The 17,823-nt window shown below is 46.5% G+C and overlaps 1 protein-coding gene across 2 annotated transcripts in view; it reads right to left on the bottom strand.

Annotated features, from left to right (window-relative positions):
• The window catches only part of kremen1 (kringle containing transmembrane protein 1), a 105,831-nt gene that overhangs the window by 78,441 nt on the left and 9,567 nt on the right, over positions 1-17,823 (bottom strand). For both annotated transcript variants that reach the window (XM_029716293.1, XM_029716292.1), the window contains exon 2: positions 3,031-3,193. In XM_029716293.1, coding sequence (XP_029572153.1) covers positions 3,031-3,193 — 163 coding nt within the window. The remainder of the gene's footprint in view (positions 1-3,030; positions 3,194-17,823) is intronic.

Below are 17,823 nucleotides of genomic sequence, written 5' to 3'. Positions count from 1 at the left end.
TTTACAATTGCGGCAAAGAAGTGCGACACAAACAACAACACAGAGTTACACATGGAATAAACAAACGTACAGTCAATAACACAATAGAAAAAAATCTATATATACAGTGTGTGCAAATGAGGTAAGATTAGAGAGGTAAGGCAATAAATAGGCCATAGTGGCGAAATAATTACAATTTAGCAATTAACACTGGAGTGATAGATGTGCAGAAGATGAATGTGCAAATAGTGATACTGGGGTGCAAAGGAGCAAATTTTTTTTATAACAATATGGGGATGAGGTAGTTCGATGGGCTATTTACAGATGGGCTATGTACAGGTGCAATGATCTGTGAGCTGCTCTGACAGCTGGTGCTTAAAGTTAGTGAGGGAGATATGAGTCTCCAGCTTCAGTGATTTTTGCAATTCGTTCCAGTCATTGGCAGCAGAGAACTGGAAGGAAAGGCGCCCAAAGGAGGAATTGGCTTTGGGGGTGACCAGTGAAATATACCTGCTGGAGCGCGTGCTACGGGTGGGTGTCGCTATGGTGACCAGTGAGCTGAGATAAGACAGGGCTTTACCTAGCAAAGACTTATAGATGACCTGGAGCAAGTGGGTTTGGCGACGAATATGAAGCGAGGGCCAGCCAATGAGAGCATACAGGTCGCAGTGGTGGGTAGTATATGGGGCTTTGGTGACAAAACGGATGGCACTGTGATAGACTGCATCCAATTTGCTAAGTAGAGTGTTGGAGGCAATTTTGTAAATGACATCGCCGAAGTCAAGGATCGGTAGGATAGTCAGTTTTACGAGGGTATGTTTGGCAGCATGAGTGAATGAGGCTTTGTTGCGAAATAGGAAGCCGATTCGAGATTTAATTTTGGATTGGAGATGCTTAATGTGAATCTGGAAGGAGAGTTTACAGTCTAACCAGACACCTAGGTATTTGTAGTTGTCCACATATTCTAAGTCAGAACCGTACAGAGTAGTGATGCTGGATGGGCGGGCAGGTGTGGGCAGCGATCGGTTGAAGAACATGCATTTAGTTTTACTTGCATTTAAGAGCAGTTGGAGGCCATGGAAGGAGAGTTGTATGGCATTGAAGCTTGTCTGGAGGTTAGTTAACACAGTGTCCAAAGAAGGGCCAGAAGTACACAGAATGGTGTCGTCTGCGTAGAGGTGGATCAGAGAATCACCAGCAGCAAGAGCGACATCATTGACGTATACAGAGAAAAGAGTCGGCCTGAGAATTGAATCCTGTGGCACCCCCATAGAGACTGCCAGAGGTCCGGACAACAGGCCCTCCGATTTGACACACTGAACTCTGTCTGAGAAGTAGTTGGTGAACCAGGCGAGACAGTCATTTGAGAAACCAAGGCAGTTGAGTCTGCCGATAAGAATGTGGTGATTGACAGAGTCGAAAGCCTTGGCCAGGTCGATGAATACGGCTGCACAGTATTGTCTTTAATCAATGGCGGTTATGATATCGTTAGTGACCTTGAGCGTGGCTGAGGTGCACCCATGATCAGCTCGGAAACCAGATTGTATAGCGGAGAAGGTACGGTGGGATTCGAAATGGTCGGTAATCTGTTTGTTAACTTGGCTTTCGAAGACCTTAGAAAGGCAGGGTAGGATAGATATAGGTCTGTAACAGTTTAGGTCTAGAGTGTCTCCCCTTTGAAGAGGGGAATGACCACGGCAGCTTTCCAATCTTTGGGGATCTCAGACGATGCGAAAGAGAGGTTGAACAGGCTAGTAATAGGGGTTGCAATAATTGCGGCAGATAATTTTAGAAATAGAGGGTCTAGCCCAGCTGATTTGTAGGGGTCCAGATGTTACAACTCTTTCAGAACATCGGCTATCTGGATTTGGGTGATGGAGAAATGGGGGAGGCTTGGGCAAGTAGCTGTGGGGGGTGCAGGGCTGTTGACCGGGGTAGGGGTAGCCAGGTGGAAAGCATGGCCAGCCATAGAAAAATGCTTATTGAAATTCTCAATTATCGTGGATTTATCGGTGGTGACAGTGTTTCCTAGCCTCAGTGCAGTGGGGAGCTGGGAAGAGGTGCTCTTATTCTCCATGGATTTTTCAGTGTCCCAGAACTTTTTGGAGTTAGAGCTACAGGATGCAAATTTCTGTTTGAAAAAGCTAGCCTTTGCTTTCTTAACTGCCTGTGTATATTGGTTCCTAACTTCCCTGAAAGTTGCATATCGCGGGGGCTATTCGATGCTAATGCAATACGCCACAGGATGTTTTTGTGCTGGTTAAGGGCAGTCAGGTCTGGAGTGAACCAAGGGCAATATATGTTCCCCGTTTTTGGAACGGGGCATGCTTATTTAAGATGGTGAGGAAAGCACTTTTAAAGAATAACCAGGCATCCTCTACTGACAGAATGAGGTCAATATCCTTCCAGGATACCCGGGCCAGGTTGATTAGAAAGGCCTGCTCGCTGAAGTGTTTTAGAGAGCGTTTGACAGTGATGAGGGGTGGTTGTTTGACCGCAGACTCATTATGGACGCAGGCAATGAGGCAGTGATCGCTGAGATCCTGGTTGAAGACAGCAGAGGTGTATTTAGAGGGCAGGTTGGTCAGGATGATATCTATGAGGTTGCCCGTGTTTACGGATTTGGGGTTGTGCCTGGTAGGTTCATTGATAATTTGTGTGAGATTGAGGGTATCTAGCTTAGATTGTAGGACGGCTGGGGTGTTAAGCATGTCACAGTTTAGGTCACCTAACAGTACGAGCTCTGAAGATAGACGGGGGGCAATCAATTCACATATGGTGTTCAGGTCACAGCTGGGGGCTGATGGTGGTCTATAACAAGTGGCAACAGTGATAGACTTGTTTCTGGAAAGGAGAATTTTTAGAAGTAGAACCTCGAATTGTTTGGGCACAGACCTGGATAGTATGACAGAACTCTGCAGGCTATCTCTGCAGTAGATTGCAACTCCGCCCCCTTTGGCAGTTCTATCTTGTCGGAAAATGTTATAGATATTATAGTGAGGCTAAATGCTAACCCAACTCCTCCAGCTCAGGCTCCAGAGGGGGTCTCACCTGCAGTAGTTGTGGCTGCCAAGACCCCCCTCTCCGTTGGGGTACTTGAGGGTGTTGTAGGGGTGCTGGAAGGTCTCATTCCAGAAGAGGCATGGCTTGCCCCCAAGGAGGCTCGTCTGGTTCTGGCAGCCCCTGTAGTCCCCTCCATTGGCTGTGTAACATTCTGGAGAGAGAGAGAGAGAGAGAGAGAGAGGGAGGGAGGGAGGGAGGGAGAGAGGGAGGGAAGGACGGACGGAGGGAGGGGGGAATGAGGGAAGCAGGGGGGAATGAGGGAATGAGAGAGGAAGAGAGAGAAGGGAGAGAGGGGAGGGGGGAGAGAGAGATTTAACAAGTGTTCACTGTGCTTGGTATTTAGAGAGAAAGATCTATTCTGATAAAAAATCCAAAGCTTGGCTGAGTTTTTATCAGTCATGTTTTTACATCAATGTAGTGAGCTAGTCTGTTGATAATGTTGAGCCAAAAGAGTAGGCTTAAATTATTAGCGTTTTACACAAACAGGATACGATCGAAATAACTGTAAGTCTTGGAATAGTTGTGTTCTTTACCCAATTTTAGATTCGAAAGATGGCCAAGTGTGTTAGATAGCTAGCGTGAGATCAATCACACAACATTGCTCCAATTAATGCCCTCCAAAAGTTTCACAAGGGTCTTGAGAAACCCACTACGATGTATACAGTAAAAAAAAAACAGGCATGGTTTGAATTTTCTGGAAAATTGTACGACAACCATATGGAGACGAGAGAGAGAGAGAGAGCGTGAGAGCAAGTGGGAGAGCGAGAGAGCGAGAGAGCGAGAGAGGGACAGAGAGAACAAACTAAAGCGTGGTTAAACAACTGCATCGCCACTCTAATGCCCAAGCAAAACACAAGATGGAGAAAATAAACGCTTCTTTTCTCAGACAACAAAAGAAAGAGAAACCCAATAAACACAGCCAGTGGTGAAGGGAGTCTGACGAGCCCTCGTTGCACAGTGTTTCCCTGGGGCTCAGAGAGAGGGAGGAAGGTCTCTGGTCTGGCCAGCACAGGCACGGGCCCTGTCTGAAAACGCATATTAAACGCTCACCTACTTGAGGCCCAGTACAGTGAAGTATAGTGCGAAGCTCTGTCACTTTTACTGTCCATCCTGCTTGCAGTGACAGCCATATGCCCTGAGCGATAACGCTATGATGTTAGTCTCTCTCTGCTTCCCCTTTGGAGTCTAAAGTTTAAAGCTCGTTTCCTGTTCCACCGCATCTAGGGTGGAACATCATTCAGATCAGTCGATCCCTGTAGACCCTTTTGAAGCAGCCCTGTACAGCTCGTTACCGGCCTGTTTGGGAAGAGACAGCAGCGTCACAGAGCCTTGGAAGGACTGTTCCCAAAGTCACCCACGCAACTCAGCCCTAGATGTGCTAGTTCACAGACAAAGGAGTCAATTAGTCCTACCACTCGGTATTGGTCTCCCCTGATCCCCGTTTTCTCCTTAAGAGACCCTTATCCAGTCCTCCATAAGGCTGATCTATGGAAGAACACCGAGCAAAATACAGCAAAAACTAAATCAAAAACGTCTTCAGTCATCCAGTGTTGTCTGTATGGGGGTTATGGAGGTTTGATATCTGAAACGCAACTTGTCTGATGTCATTCCTTCTATGTCTCGTGCCAAAAGTAACAGGAAACACATACAAAGAATCTCCAACAACGTATTCTGCACTAATAATCACATACAATAGTTTCCCTCGTGAAACACTATGTTCTTGCAGAAAACCGAGCTGCCTTGCCTCCATATCAAACCAGGAGAGGCCTCCAGTTGCTTTTAGTGTCATGTAAAAGTGGGTTTTAATTAAAGACATTTAGGGCAGACTCAATTGTTCGGTCAGCCCTATCCACGATCCATCAGCGGTATGACAGACTGATAGGCTTCACTGCAAGTAAGGAGCTGAGGGGTGTAGCGTTTCAGTAATTATGAAGCCACTCCATTGTCTGCAAACTGTAAACAACTCCTCACTCCCTCAGTGAATTAGTTCTGCCAGTGTCTAGGTCTGCGCGGCTCTGTATCAGCCAAGCATCATAAATATACCTAGAGGCTAAGTGAAGGGGAAGAACATGTATTCATAAAAGTAGCAATCCAGCTTTATAGCATTAGGAGACGTGTCACACTCGGATGGGGAGTATAGAGAGAATGTAAACAGAGAGCGATAGCATCAGCTATCAGTCTGACGTTCAGAGGACAGATGAGGCGGTTTAATAAGGTTGGATGAGTGTGTGTGTGTGTGTGTGTGTGTGTGTGTGTGTGTGTGTGTGTGTGTGTGTGTGTGTGTGTGTGTGTGTGTGTGTGTGTGTCACAGGATTCACACTGAGCAGTGTGGAGAGTTTGAGGGCCAGTTCCAGTGAATTTATGAGTCACTCATATCCCAGAGCAATCACGTCAAGGGTGCTATATTCTCCACTCCAGTCATCTCAGACAGACAGTAGTACCTTGCAGGAAGCGTTGAGGCAGAGCCTTGCATGACAAACAGGCCTTGTGTCTGTCCTTCAAACTGGACACACACACACACTAGATTGAAATTGAAGCGACTGACGTTATTGTGCCTGCTTTTACAAAGCAATAGATCAGAAGAGAAAAGGAGAGGAACCCAATGTGACTTTGTGAAATGTCTCCTATTTGTTAAACTTTTGTGGAAGTTTACTGCTTCAGTGTTCAGTACTTTGGATACTGCTCCTGCTGATGGCAGTCATGTCCCTGCTATGGCGAAGCTATCTAACCCTCCCAGGATGAGATGGTAAATAAGACAGTGTTTTCCTAGCGCCCAGGCCAAGGGCTTGATGTGGTCTGGAGGCACCATTTGCCAGCGGTGGGAATGGGAAGTAGTGTATCTGCAGGGACTCAGAGATAATTGAGGCCATCTTAAAGATGAATGGAGTGTTTAAAAGGCCTGCGGAGGAAGGGAGGGAGGGACGCCATGCACATGTCCTTCAAAACGAAAGTTCCTCCCACTATAGGATGAGGATAGGAAGAGAGATCCAAAAGCTGTGACACAATCCATCCACTTACTACAAGGTCTCCATCCGAAATGGTACACTATTCCTTATTTAGTGCACTACTTTTAACCAGGACCCATCAAAAATAGTGCTCTATATAAGGGAATAGGAAGCTATTTGGGACATACTCCAGCTGTCCTCTTCCCTCTGATTGGTGACTATCGCCACCTCAGATCCTCTCCTCCCCCTCTCTGTCAGCATGTGACCATTCCACTCATGTCACATGACAAGGGCCTTTCTTGTGGTCGCATCCCAGCCTGATGGGAAACAGAACCAGAGACCACGACCGCATGAGAGAGAGAGAGAGAGAGAGAGAGAGAGAGAGAGAGAGAGAGAGAGAGAGAGAGAGAGTGGGGGGGAGTAGAAAAAACTCTTAAATACATGCAAGATCCTCAAATAGAAAAGTCCGGGAAAAGGGAGGAGAAGAGGAGGATGGAGGACTCGCCCCAAACCCCAACCAGCAAAGTCTTGCTCTCGCAGGATACCACACAAACCCAAGAAGTCTTAAAAAAGGAAAGAGAGGAGGATAATTCACTGAGAGCTAATCGCCCTGTTATTATATTTGTCGGGATTTGCGGGCTAATTACTTCCATACTAAGACTTCAAATAGTGCTCGTTGGCGAGTGATGGAGAGAGAGAGAGATTGAGAGAGGGATATATAGAGAGGGGGAGAGAAAGAGAGAGAGAGAGAGGAGAAAGAGAAAGAGAGAGCGAGAGGGAGAGAGAGAAAGAGGGAGAGAGAGAGAGAGAGAGAGAGCTGTGCCTGCTTGTGGTCATGTGATTTCATTGGTTAACAAAACAAACAAGCAGACAAACAAAGGATGTCTCTCTGTAGAGAGCTGCCAGGTCACGCTATTAATACAGCACTGTGTTGTTGTGTTAGCTATGAGCAGGGATGAAACAAAGCGCTAGATAATTACATAGGTCTGGTTCTAAAGACAGACTCTGATTTAAGGAGCCTCCTCCATCCCTCTCTATATCCCCATCCTTCTATCCATTCCTCCATCTTTATTACAATCCAGTAGGGAGTAACAGAGGGACAACCATGAGGACTGACTGTAGGACAGACTATATATTTGTATTTATTTATTTAATCTTTATTTAACTAGACAAGTCAGTTAAGAACAAATTCCTGTTTACAAAGACGGCCTACCAAAAGGCCTCCTGCGGGGACGGGGGCTGGGATTAAAAATAAAAAAATACAATACAAATATAGGACAAAACACACATCACGACAAGAGAGACAACACAACACTACATAAAGAGACAACAACATAGCAAGGCAGCCACACATGACAACACAGCATGGTAGCAACACAACATGACAACGACATGGTAGAAACACAACATGGTAGCAGCACAACATGGTAAAAGCACAAAACATGATACAAACATTATTGGGCACAAACAACAGCACAGGGCAAGAAGGTAGAGACAACAATACATCACTCGAAACAGCCACAACTGTCAGTAAGAGTGTCCATCATTGAGTCTTTGAATGAAGAAATTGAGAATAAATGGTCCAGTTTGAGTGTTTGTTGCAGCTCGTTCCAGTCGCTAGCTGCAGCGAACTGAAAAGACGAGCGACCCAGGGATGTGTGTGCTTTGGGGACCTTTAACAGAATGTGACTGTCAGAACGGGTGTTGTATGTGGAGGAGGAGGGCTGCAGTATATATCTCAGATATATATGAGGTAACTGACAAAATAAAGTAAATGCCAACATAAAGTGTCTTAATAAAGCATTGGGGCACCACGAGCCGAAACGAACAAGTGTGCTCGCATACTCCATTAAAAGACCTTAATTTGAGAAACAAGAAAAAACGAGTCAATAGTACTGTTTGTCCATTTTGAGACACCATAATCAGTATACACTTCCTCAAAATAGTCAGAATTAATGTAAGATAATTCAAGAAATCGTTTTTGCCAAGAAGATCTTAGTCGCACGATTTTACATTTCACTAACATGCTGACCACAGCCCGCGTTTAACTAGTGAAATGTCCAACCACGTTTCATGTCTTTCAACCTGTCCCGAAACTAATATACTGTTGACTAACCCCATTCCGTAAAAATGTGCGCAACCGCGGCATTCAAACGAGGCTGCAATGAAAACTAATGGGACTGTAGCGACTGTGTTGGCATCAAAATCTGATGTGTGAACTACGTTGCTATTCAAGCGTTGATTGACATGGTAATGGCCCGATAGTACTGGAGAAAAGTTTTTAAAAACGGACCCCTCTGACGCTGTATGTTAAATTGTGACGTTTCATGATGTAACGTACAGCCAGCATAATGCAACTCATTCTGTTTCGTACATCCTCTCTCTACCAGGTGTAGCGCTTCTCTCGCAGATTAAAAAGAAGAAAGGGACAGGGGGGATACCTAGTCAATTGTACAACTGAATGCATTCATCACTGCAAGCCATCATGACACTCAAAAGCCGTTACTTACTTCTGAAGATAACTTTAGCGCGCCCTAAAAACCTGATTCAAATTCATAAACTCTTCATAGCGTTTTATTTACATTTTAGAGGTGATAAGTCGGACAGATCGGGTTTCCCCACACTGCTTATCTCCCCATTTCCCTATCACACAGTAGGTTTCGCTTCCCCACCCGCCATTTTTAAAAAGACCCGATGGAGCTGATTGGCTTCTTCAATCATGCAGAGATGTGCAGCATGAAGGTCTCGTCATTGATTTTGCTTGGAATGTGGAGAAATTGTGCTTTACATTGGTATTCATATTACAGTTGACCTGGAAGTATTCCGTTTTTGGGCAGCTAAAATAAGGTCAATTGTACGTTACAGTGTGATGTACAAAAGTGCGTTCGCTAACTATAGTTGGTTCAGAGTTAGTTTTGAGATTTCAACCTGCATGTCCTGATGGCGTCTGGACAAAATCAACATGCGTGCGAAGGCGGACGCACACGTATGCCCGGTCTAGCCAGCATGTAAAATGTTTGGTGCATTAAAACGATTAGTCTCTGGTCACCAGCCAAGTTGGCAGATGGTTAGGGCTCCACAACGCGAGCATTTCACTCGCATTTGTGAATAAAAATAGTCAAGTATGATCACATTTCTAGTAAAACAAATGCTACATTAGCTGTTTTTCAAAGTACACTGCTCAAAAAATAAAGGGAACACTAAAATAACACATCCTAGATCTGAATGAATGAAATAATCTTATGAAATACTTTTTTCTTTACATAGTTGAATGTGCTGACAACAAAATCACACAAAAATAATCAATGGAAATCCAATTTATCAACCCATGAAGGTCTGGATTTGGAGTCACACTCAAAATTAAAGTGGAAAACCACACTACAGGCTGATCCAACTTTGATATAATGTCCTTAAAACAAGTCAAAATGAGGCTCAGTAGTGTGTGTGGCCTCCACGTGCCTGTATGACCTCCTGAGGGATCTCCTCCCAGACCTGGACTAAAGCATCCGCCAACTCCTGGACAGTCTGTGGTGCAATGTGGCGTTGGTGGATGGAGCGAGACATGATGTCCCAGATGTGCTCAATTGGATTCAGGTCTGGGGAACGGGCGGGACAGTCCATAGCATAAATGCGTTCCTCTTGCAGGAACTGCTGACACACTCCAGCCACATGAGGTCTAGCATTGTCTTGCATTAGGAGGAACCCAGGGCCAACCGCACCAGCATATGGTCTCACAAGGGGTCTGAGGATCTCATCTCGGTACCTAATGGCAGTCAGGCTACCTCTGGCGAGCACATGGAGGGTTGTGCGGCCCCCCAAAGAAATGCCACCCCACACCATGACTGAACCACAGCCAAACCGGTCATGCTGGAGGATGTTACAGGCAGCAGAACGTTCTCCACGGCGTCTCCAGACTCTGTCACGTCTATCACATGTGCTCAGTGTGAACCTGCTTTCATCTGTGAAGAGCACAGGGCGCCAGTGGCGAATTTGCCAATCTTGGTGTTCTTTGGCAAATGCCAAACGTCCTGCACGGTGTTGGGCTGTAAGCACAACCCCCACCTGTGGACGTCAGGCCCTCATACCACCCTCATGGAGTCTGTTTCTGACCATTTGAGCAGACACATGCACATTTGTGGCCTGCTGGAGGTCATTTTGCAGGGCTCTGGCAGTACTCCTCCTGCTCCTCCTTGCACAAAGGTGGAGGTACGCGGTCCTGCTGCTGGGTTGTTGCCCTCCTACGGCCTCCTCCACGTCTCCTGATGTACTGGCCTGTCTCCTGGTAGCGCCTCCATGCTCTGTACACTACGCTTACAGACACAGCAAACCTTCTTGCCACAGCTTGCATTGATGTGCCATCCTGGATGAGCTGCACTACCTGAGCCACTTGTGTGGGTTGTAGACTCCGTCTCATGCTACCACTAGAGTGAAAGCACCGCCAGCATTCAAAAGTGACCAAAACATCAGCCAGGAAGCATAGGAACTGAGAAGTGGTCTGTGGTTACCACCTGCAGAACCACTCCTTTATTGGGGGTGTCTTGCTAATTGCCTATAATTTCCACCTGTTGTCTATTCCATTTGCAAAACAGCATGTGAAATTTATTGTCAATCAGTGTTGCTTCCTAAGTGGACAGTTTGATTTCACAGAAGTGTGATTGACTTGGAGTCACATTGTGTTGTTTAAGTGTTCCCTTTATTTTTTTGAGCAGTATATTTCTGCAGTTTTGTTTCATAGCTGGTAAATTGGGTCAAAGAACTATGAAACCTATGTACATAGCCTATTCCACCTTGCGCTGCAACACTGCCTGGCTGGGGGCTGTGCACATGTGAAGAGCTGAAAGATACATCTTTTATAAGCACAGCGCACAGACATACACGTTGGTCTAATTTACTTGAAACCAAATACTATTTACATTGTTTTGTTCACAAGCTAGGTTGTTTTTCTATTATTGAATTTCAACTGCTAGGGAAAGGAGAAGACAACGCTTCTCTACTAGTCAGACTCAATCTCGCAAGCACAAACATGACTGGAGTCGCGTTAGGACCCCAGTCATGGAGTCATTGCCGAGGACCAAGACCAACAAAAACATCACAAAATGTTGTCATAACATATGCAAAAAAACGATTCCAAACTGTTTAGGCTGGGAAGCATGCAGAGGCCTTTAGTCTGCACTTCGTTGTTTACGAAGCATGTGACAAATAGAATTTGATTTGAGGAAGGCACCGCATGGCAGAGGGGGGAAAAATTTTTCTACAGGTATACTGCAGTGCTGTTAAGTTTTATACAAGTACAGTAACTTATTTCCCATGAGGTGTTTTAGATACAGTATTCCACTATGGGGAACAGACTTACAGGTTACAACTGTGACTAAACAGGCAAGATGCTTTCATCCTTACAAGGGTCAACAAAAGTGTGAACGTGACTGAAAAAGATAGACTTGCTACAACAGAATTGAAGAGAGTCTAATTCCCATGTAAGTGAGAGATGCCCCTTCACTACCCCAATGTCTTCCTCCAATACAATGACTCGTTTCCTTTAAAGCCATTGTCATTCTGTTTAGTTAGTGACCTGAATAAGGGAGCAAGAAAACCATGGAAACCCAATTTAGGCCTAAAATAGCCTCAACACTACCCCAAATACCCCTCACACACGCACACACACACCCCCAGCCCACCACCTCACCTACCTAGCCACAAGTCCAGGGGAATCCTTGCCAAAATGGAATCAGTAGCATCTATAAAATGTGGCTGCTTCTCGTTCTAACGTGTGTTTTAACATGCTCCTTATTATTTACTTCTACTCACCCCGTAATGGGGAGAGACGAATGTAGCCTTCAGTGCTCTAGTGTTGGGCTACAACACGCTGATCGAAAGAAAAGCTTAAAGAAAGAAAAGTTGCCTCAAGCTGCTATTTGGCCTTCAATTAAAGTGTTTGACTGATGTCGGATAATCTATCAGAAAACAGATGAAATGGGATAAAGCATCTACCTTTAAAACAATCGCTACAGGGGTTTGGAATGATGTTTGACAGAACACAGCAGCACAGATGGACTGAGGGTACAGCTTGGTCTGGGTGACCCAAGTGGGCAAATGCTGCGTCCCGATTCTCCACCCTTTTACAGGAAGTGTGCACTTCCACCATTGTCAAATCCATGCAAGAAAGTGTGCAAGTCAAGTGCACACTTTGGGTGAATGGGGGGGGGGGTAAGGTAGTGAAAGATGGGACTTATACACTGACTATGACCTGAAGGAGGAAGTTGAAACAAAAGTGGAAAGGAAGGACCTGACATATGTGAGGACGAAATGCCAACGTGACACAAGGGAGGACGGGTGTCACGTTAAATTACTTCTCCTTAGCACTTCCTGTCAGTTTCCCTGTTCCTTCTGGAGTCACTTTGCTCTAGCCATCTGCTGTTTCAGTGAGACGAAGACAAATATGAAAATGAAGAGGCATATTTTCCAAACATGATTTAACGGGTCTTCATATCTTCACCTCCTATCACACACACACACACACACACACACACACACACACACACACACACACACACACCACACCACACCACACACACACCACACACACCACACACACACACACACACACACACACACACACACACACACACACACACACACACACACACACACACACACACACACACACACACACACACACACACACACACACACACCTTCACCCCTGCCTACCTCTCTCCATTACTGTATCTCAAGCTACCCTGTCTGTGATTAATCTGCCTTGTCCCAGGCCTCTAAGTGGACTAAGTAGACAAGGTTAGCAGGTTAAACAAATATAGAGGGGGATATGTCCATCCTGCTACACCCTTCTGCATACTCAACACATGCTTCCGGTGAACTCACTCTAAACCAACTCTAACACTAGAGTAAACAAGGTGGAGAGGAGGAGGGAGGTGGTTAGGGGGAGAGAGGGGAAGGGAGTGAGTGAGTGAGAGAGAGAGAGGGTCTTAGTGAAACAACATGGATACAGCCAGGGGCCGCATTTATAAAACGGACTTACGATCAATTTTGATCTTAAGTATGACTTACGCAGAATACCACGTTTAAGTAGTTATTTATAAAACCTTACAATGACGTGGAAATGATCTTATCTCTACTCAAAGTCTAGACTTGACGTAAGTGATTTTCCTGCTGGTTATGTAGGGGGTATTGCAGTTTGGGACGCATATGCGTCCAAGCCTGTGGTGAACTTTGCATTAGCTTTATGAACAATTTGTTAGAAATGATCAATTAAAGGTGTGAGGAATGAATTGCCAGACGCAAGGTGTTTTGAATTAGAAACAGGATGTGATGTTCTATAAATAGTGTGTCAAATTAGAAAAAAGTAACCATGGCTGTTCAGGCATTATTGGAAGACGTCGAAAATTGTGCTTTTAGAAGGGAGAGTTTTCAGAGACTGGAACAACTTTTTTTGCCCATGGCCTATCATCTCCCAAGAAATGTTCTGTTAGATTTGTGCGCGGATTTAGCCCCTAATCTGGAAAGGAAGACACTCTGTGATCATGCCATACCGTATCTGTACTGTCCACTCTGGGATTCCTCACTATTGGGACATTCCAGAGGGAAATGAGTGACAGGTCGGGTATATCACAGCCATCATTCAGCTGCATCCTGCCACAAATCGAGGCGATTCTACACGTATTGTCCACGAGATACATTAGTTTCCCATTTACACCCTCATTTCATTTCCAAGGGGTCATACTGCACGCATATTGCCTTACGCGCACCGTCTATAGATGAACATGTATCTGTTAACAGGAAGAATTTCCATTCATTTAATGTTCAGATCATCTGCGATGCCCGTATGCAACTCCTCAATGTATGCTCCAAGTGACCAGCATCTACGCACGACTCCTTAATTCTGCGCCACAGCAGAGTAGGCCCGCGTCTAGAAGCTGGTGAGAGTGGAGGCGGGTGGCTTCTCGGTGAGTTCTTTTTTCCCCCCAGTGTATAATAGCCTATTAACCGTGCAAAATAATGTAACACAACGGTTTTACCCTATTAGGTGACCGGGGCTATCCACTGAAAACGTGGCTTCTTGCTCCCTTTGCCGATCCCCGAACAGCAGAGGAAATGCGCTACAGTTTGGCGCGGTAGAACAAGGTCGGTTGTGGAGCGCACCATCGGATTGCTGAAGGGCCACGTTGCCTTGATGCATCAGGTGGAAAACTCCTCTACAAGCCAGAGAAGGTCATTTCATTTAATAAAAATGCTAAACTTTAATTTAGTTTTAAAATGGGTCAACTTAAAGCAACATATACCAACATTTTATATTTAGCATTTTATTGAAATTGCACACCCAAAGGTTCTGGCCAAATAGCTGAAAACAGTTTTTAATTTGGCCCTACGGTTACTGAGATGTCCCCTTGAAGCTTGTTCATTTTGTAGCAATGCTAGTGTAAACAAATGGAATCAGCTGAGTCCTATCGTTTCCACTAGCATTGCAACAAAATGCGAACAAATTTCAAGGGGACATCTCAGTAACTGTAGTGCCTATTAGTAGTGCAAGTTTGTTTGACAAGAACATCGGGGTGTGCAATTTCAAACCTAAATATAAAATGTTGGCCTGTTTTAAGAATGAATGGTTTCCAATCAAAGGTGACACGCATAATACTGGCATGTGGTGTGCTCCACAACATAGCGCTGAGGCACGGTATTGAAATGGATGTGGAGATTAGAATGGACTCCCAAGAGCCTCCTAACCCACCACCCAATGGAGCACCTGCCCCGGCTGATGCAGTGAGAAGGAGACGGCAGCTCAAACAGAGATTGGTGGTAAGAAACAGAATGCCAGACAATATACAAAGCATAGGTTTTTTATTCACGTTGTGGAAAATGTTCAACAATTGCATTATGTAAATGAATCAAAACCCTATGTATTCTTCCGAGTTCAGTCACAATCTTCCCAACCAATGTGTTCCAACTCGTTCTGGGTTTGCAGGACTGAGGTGGTCAACAAGCGAACTGTAGACGTGGACACAGACGTGGATGGACCCTCGACACCTGTGGCCAAACCTTCCCCCTCACTCCTGGCACCTGCTGATTTGGGAGCCTCACGCACTTTATCCCTGGGTGGAGGGAGCACGGGCTGCAACGCAGCTTCCCTTGGTGGAGGGGGCACCCTCACCCGGCGCACGGGCTGCAACGCAGCTTCCCTTGGTGGAGGGGGCACCCTCACCCGGCGCACGGGCTGCAACGCAGCTTCCCTTGGTGGAGGGGGCACCCTCACCCGGCGCACGGGCGGCAACGCAGCTTCCCTTGGTGGAGGGGGCACCCTCACCCGGCGCACGGGCGGCAACGCAGCTTCCCTTGGTGGAGGGGGCACCCTCACCCGGCGCACGGGCTGCAACGCAGCTTCCCTTGGTGGAGGGGGCACCCTCACCCGGCGCACGGGCTGCAACGCAGCTTCCCTTGGTGGAGGGGGCACCCTCACCCGGCGCACGGGCTGCAACGCAGCTTCCCTTGGTGGAGGGGGCACCCTCACCCGGCGCACGGGCGGCAACGCAGCTTCCCTTGGTGGAGGGGGCACCCTCACCCGGCGCACGGGCGGCAACGCAGCTTCCCTTGGTGGAGGGGGCACCCTCACCCGGCGCACGGGCTGCAACGCAGCTTCCCTTGGTGGAGGGGGCACCCTCACCCGGCGCACGGGCTGCAACGCAGCTTCCCTTGGTGGAGGGGGCACCCTCACCCGGCGCACGGGCGGCAACGCAGCTTCCCTTGGTGGAGGGGGCACCCTCACCCGGCGCACGGGCTGCAACGCAGCTTCCCTTGGTGGAGGGGGCACCCTCACCCGGCGCACGGGCTGCAACGCAGCTTCCCTTGGTGGAGGGGGCACCCTCACCCGGCGCACGGGCGGCAACGCAGCTTCCCTTGGTGGAGGGGGCACCCTCACCCGGCGCACGGGCGGCAACGCAGCTTCCCTTGGTGGAGGGGGCACCCTCACCCGGCGCACGGGCTGCAACGCAGCTTCCCCTGTTTCTATGTGAATAAAATAAATCAGTGCATGTCTTGTATATTAAGTTGCTTACAACCAAGTTTCACATTCTCTTAATTACTTACCGTGATCCAGTGATGCAGTTGTGGGGGTTTCGCGCTCCGACTTCACCGTTTCCGATGTTACTGCTAACGATGTAAAAGCTGGGATTAAACCATATGAAAAATAAAACAAAGCAAAATAGAAGAAACTCACCTTTTTTTAAACATTCACTGTCGCCGTCAGAGCATGTGCCAGTGTATGCACTTTCCCCAATGATTGCCCCGATGCGCTGGTCCATTTGGGAGAGCACCGGCGTGACAGGCCCCCCTCCCTTGACAACGCAGACTAGAGCTGGCGCGCATGAGCAGTGTGGGTGCAATAATTGAATAACATAGATTCCTACATTTATTTTGCAACGTGCAGTCAGTCTGTAAGGCACATTAAGGTGCTGTCAATTTTAAGTTCATTTGAGATTTATAGATCACAGGTGCGTAAGTTACAAATGGGCTTCTTAGAACCTGCGTAAGCAAGGTTTTTTATGCTCAGTATCTTTTATGAATCGAAAGTAAGCACACCGTCGGTAATGATCTTACGACTAAGTTCAAGTATAAATCTAAGATTTTTTTTTTTTAAATGAGGCCCCAGGACAGAGCAGGTGGGAGGGAGAGAGAGAGGCTCAGTGAAGTTGCTCTGTGCATTCCAAGGTACACTATTAGGGTGTTTAGGAAATATCCATCTGAAATCATAAACCAAACCGGAAATTAGGCGGGTGCACAGAGAGCAAAGAAGACACGATGAAAGAAAGAGTCAATGGGAAAGAGAAAAATCGAGATAGGATGAGAGAATTAGACACAGAAAGAAAAAATGAGAAAGTGACAATGAGACAAAGAGAGTGTACCAAAGAGAAACAACAGGAGAAGTAGTGGCAGAGCACAAAAATGTGAGAGATAGAAAACTCTTGATTTATTGTTAGAACTGCTTTCTTCAAAGCCCTCATTCTCTCCATGTTGCTCCAGTGAAGTAACACTTGGTTGACTTGATTTCCTATTGTTATGTTATGACCCACCAAGCCAAGGCTCATAAAAAATGTACAGCAAACAAAGACAAAGCTAGCAAGCGCCTAGCTAACCTACACCAGACCAGACAGGTCTCAGCTCAGAGCTCCAAATGCCATTCCAGATGAGCTCTGTGGTGCAGTTACGTACTGGGCCCCTATACCAGCAAACAAACAACCAATGTAGGGCTTAGAGAGAGAAAAAACCGAGCCTGTTTAATTTGTCTTCTGCTGGGAAGGAAGGTAATGAACACACAAACACACACACACACACACACACACACACACACACACACACACACACACACACACACACACACACACAAGCATATGGGTTCTTAGTACTATCGGGGATTGGCTAACTTTGGGATCTATGGCTGTGATATAGGACATGACGGCCCACTGTTGCTAAAGTCTGTTGAAGCACTGCATTGGGGTTTTCTCATCTCTTCTTCTCTTCCTCTATTCTTCTCCTATTCCCTTCTTTTATATATAAAAAAGAGGGCGTAAAACTTTCCCTACACTAACTAACACTCAGGCTACATCCCAAAATGGCACCCTATTCCCTTCATAGTGCACTACTTTTTACCAGGGCCCATAGGGGTGCACTATATAGGGAATAGGGTGCCATTTCAGAGGCAGCCTCAGAAATGTGTGATACGCAGACGCAGTGACAGAACATGCATTAATCTGTCTCTAATAACCACAGCATTCCTTTACTCTCTCTCTCTCTCTCTCTCTCTCTCTCTCTCTCTCTCTCTCTCTCCCCC

The sequence above is a fragment of the Salmo trutta genome, chromosome 27 (genome assembly GCF_901001165.1).
Source record: "Salmo trutta chromosome 27, fSalTru1.1, whole genome shotgun sequence".
Taxonomy (NCBI): domain Eukaryota; kingdom Metazoa; phylum Chordata; class Actinopteri; order Salmoniformes; family Salmonidae; genus Salmo; species Salmo trutta.
Note: the sequence above shows the minus strand (reverse complement) of the source record. Positions and strands in the feature narration are given on the sequence as shown.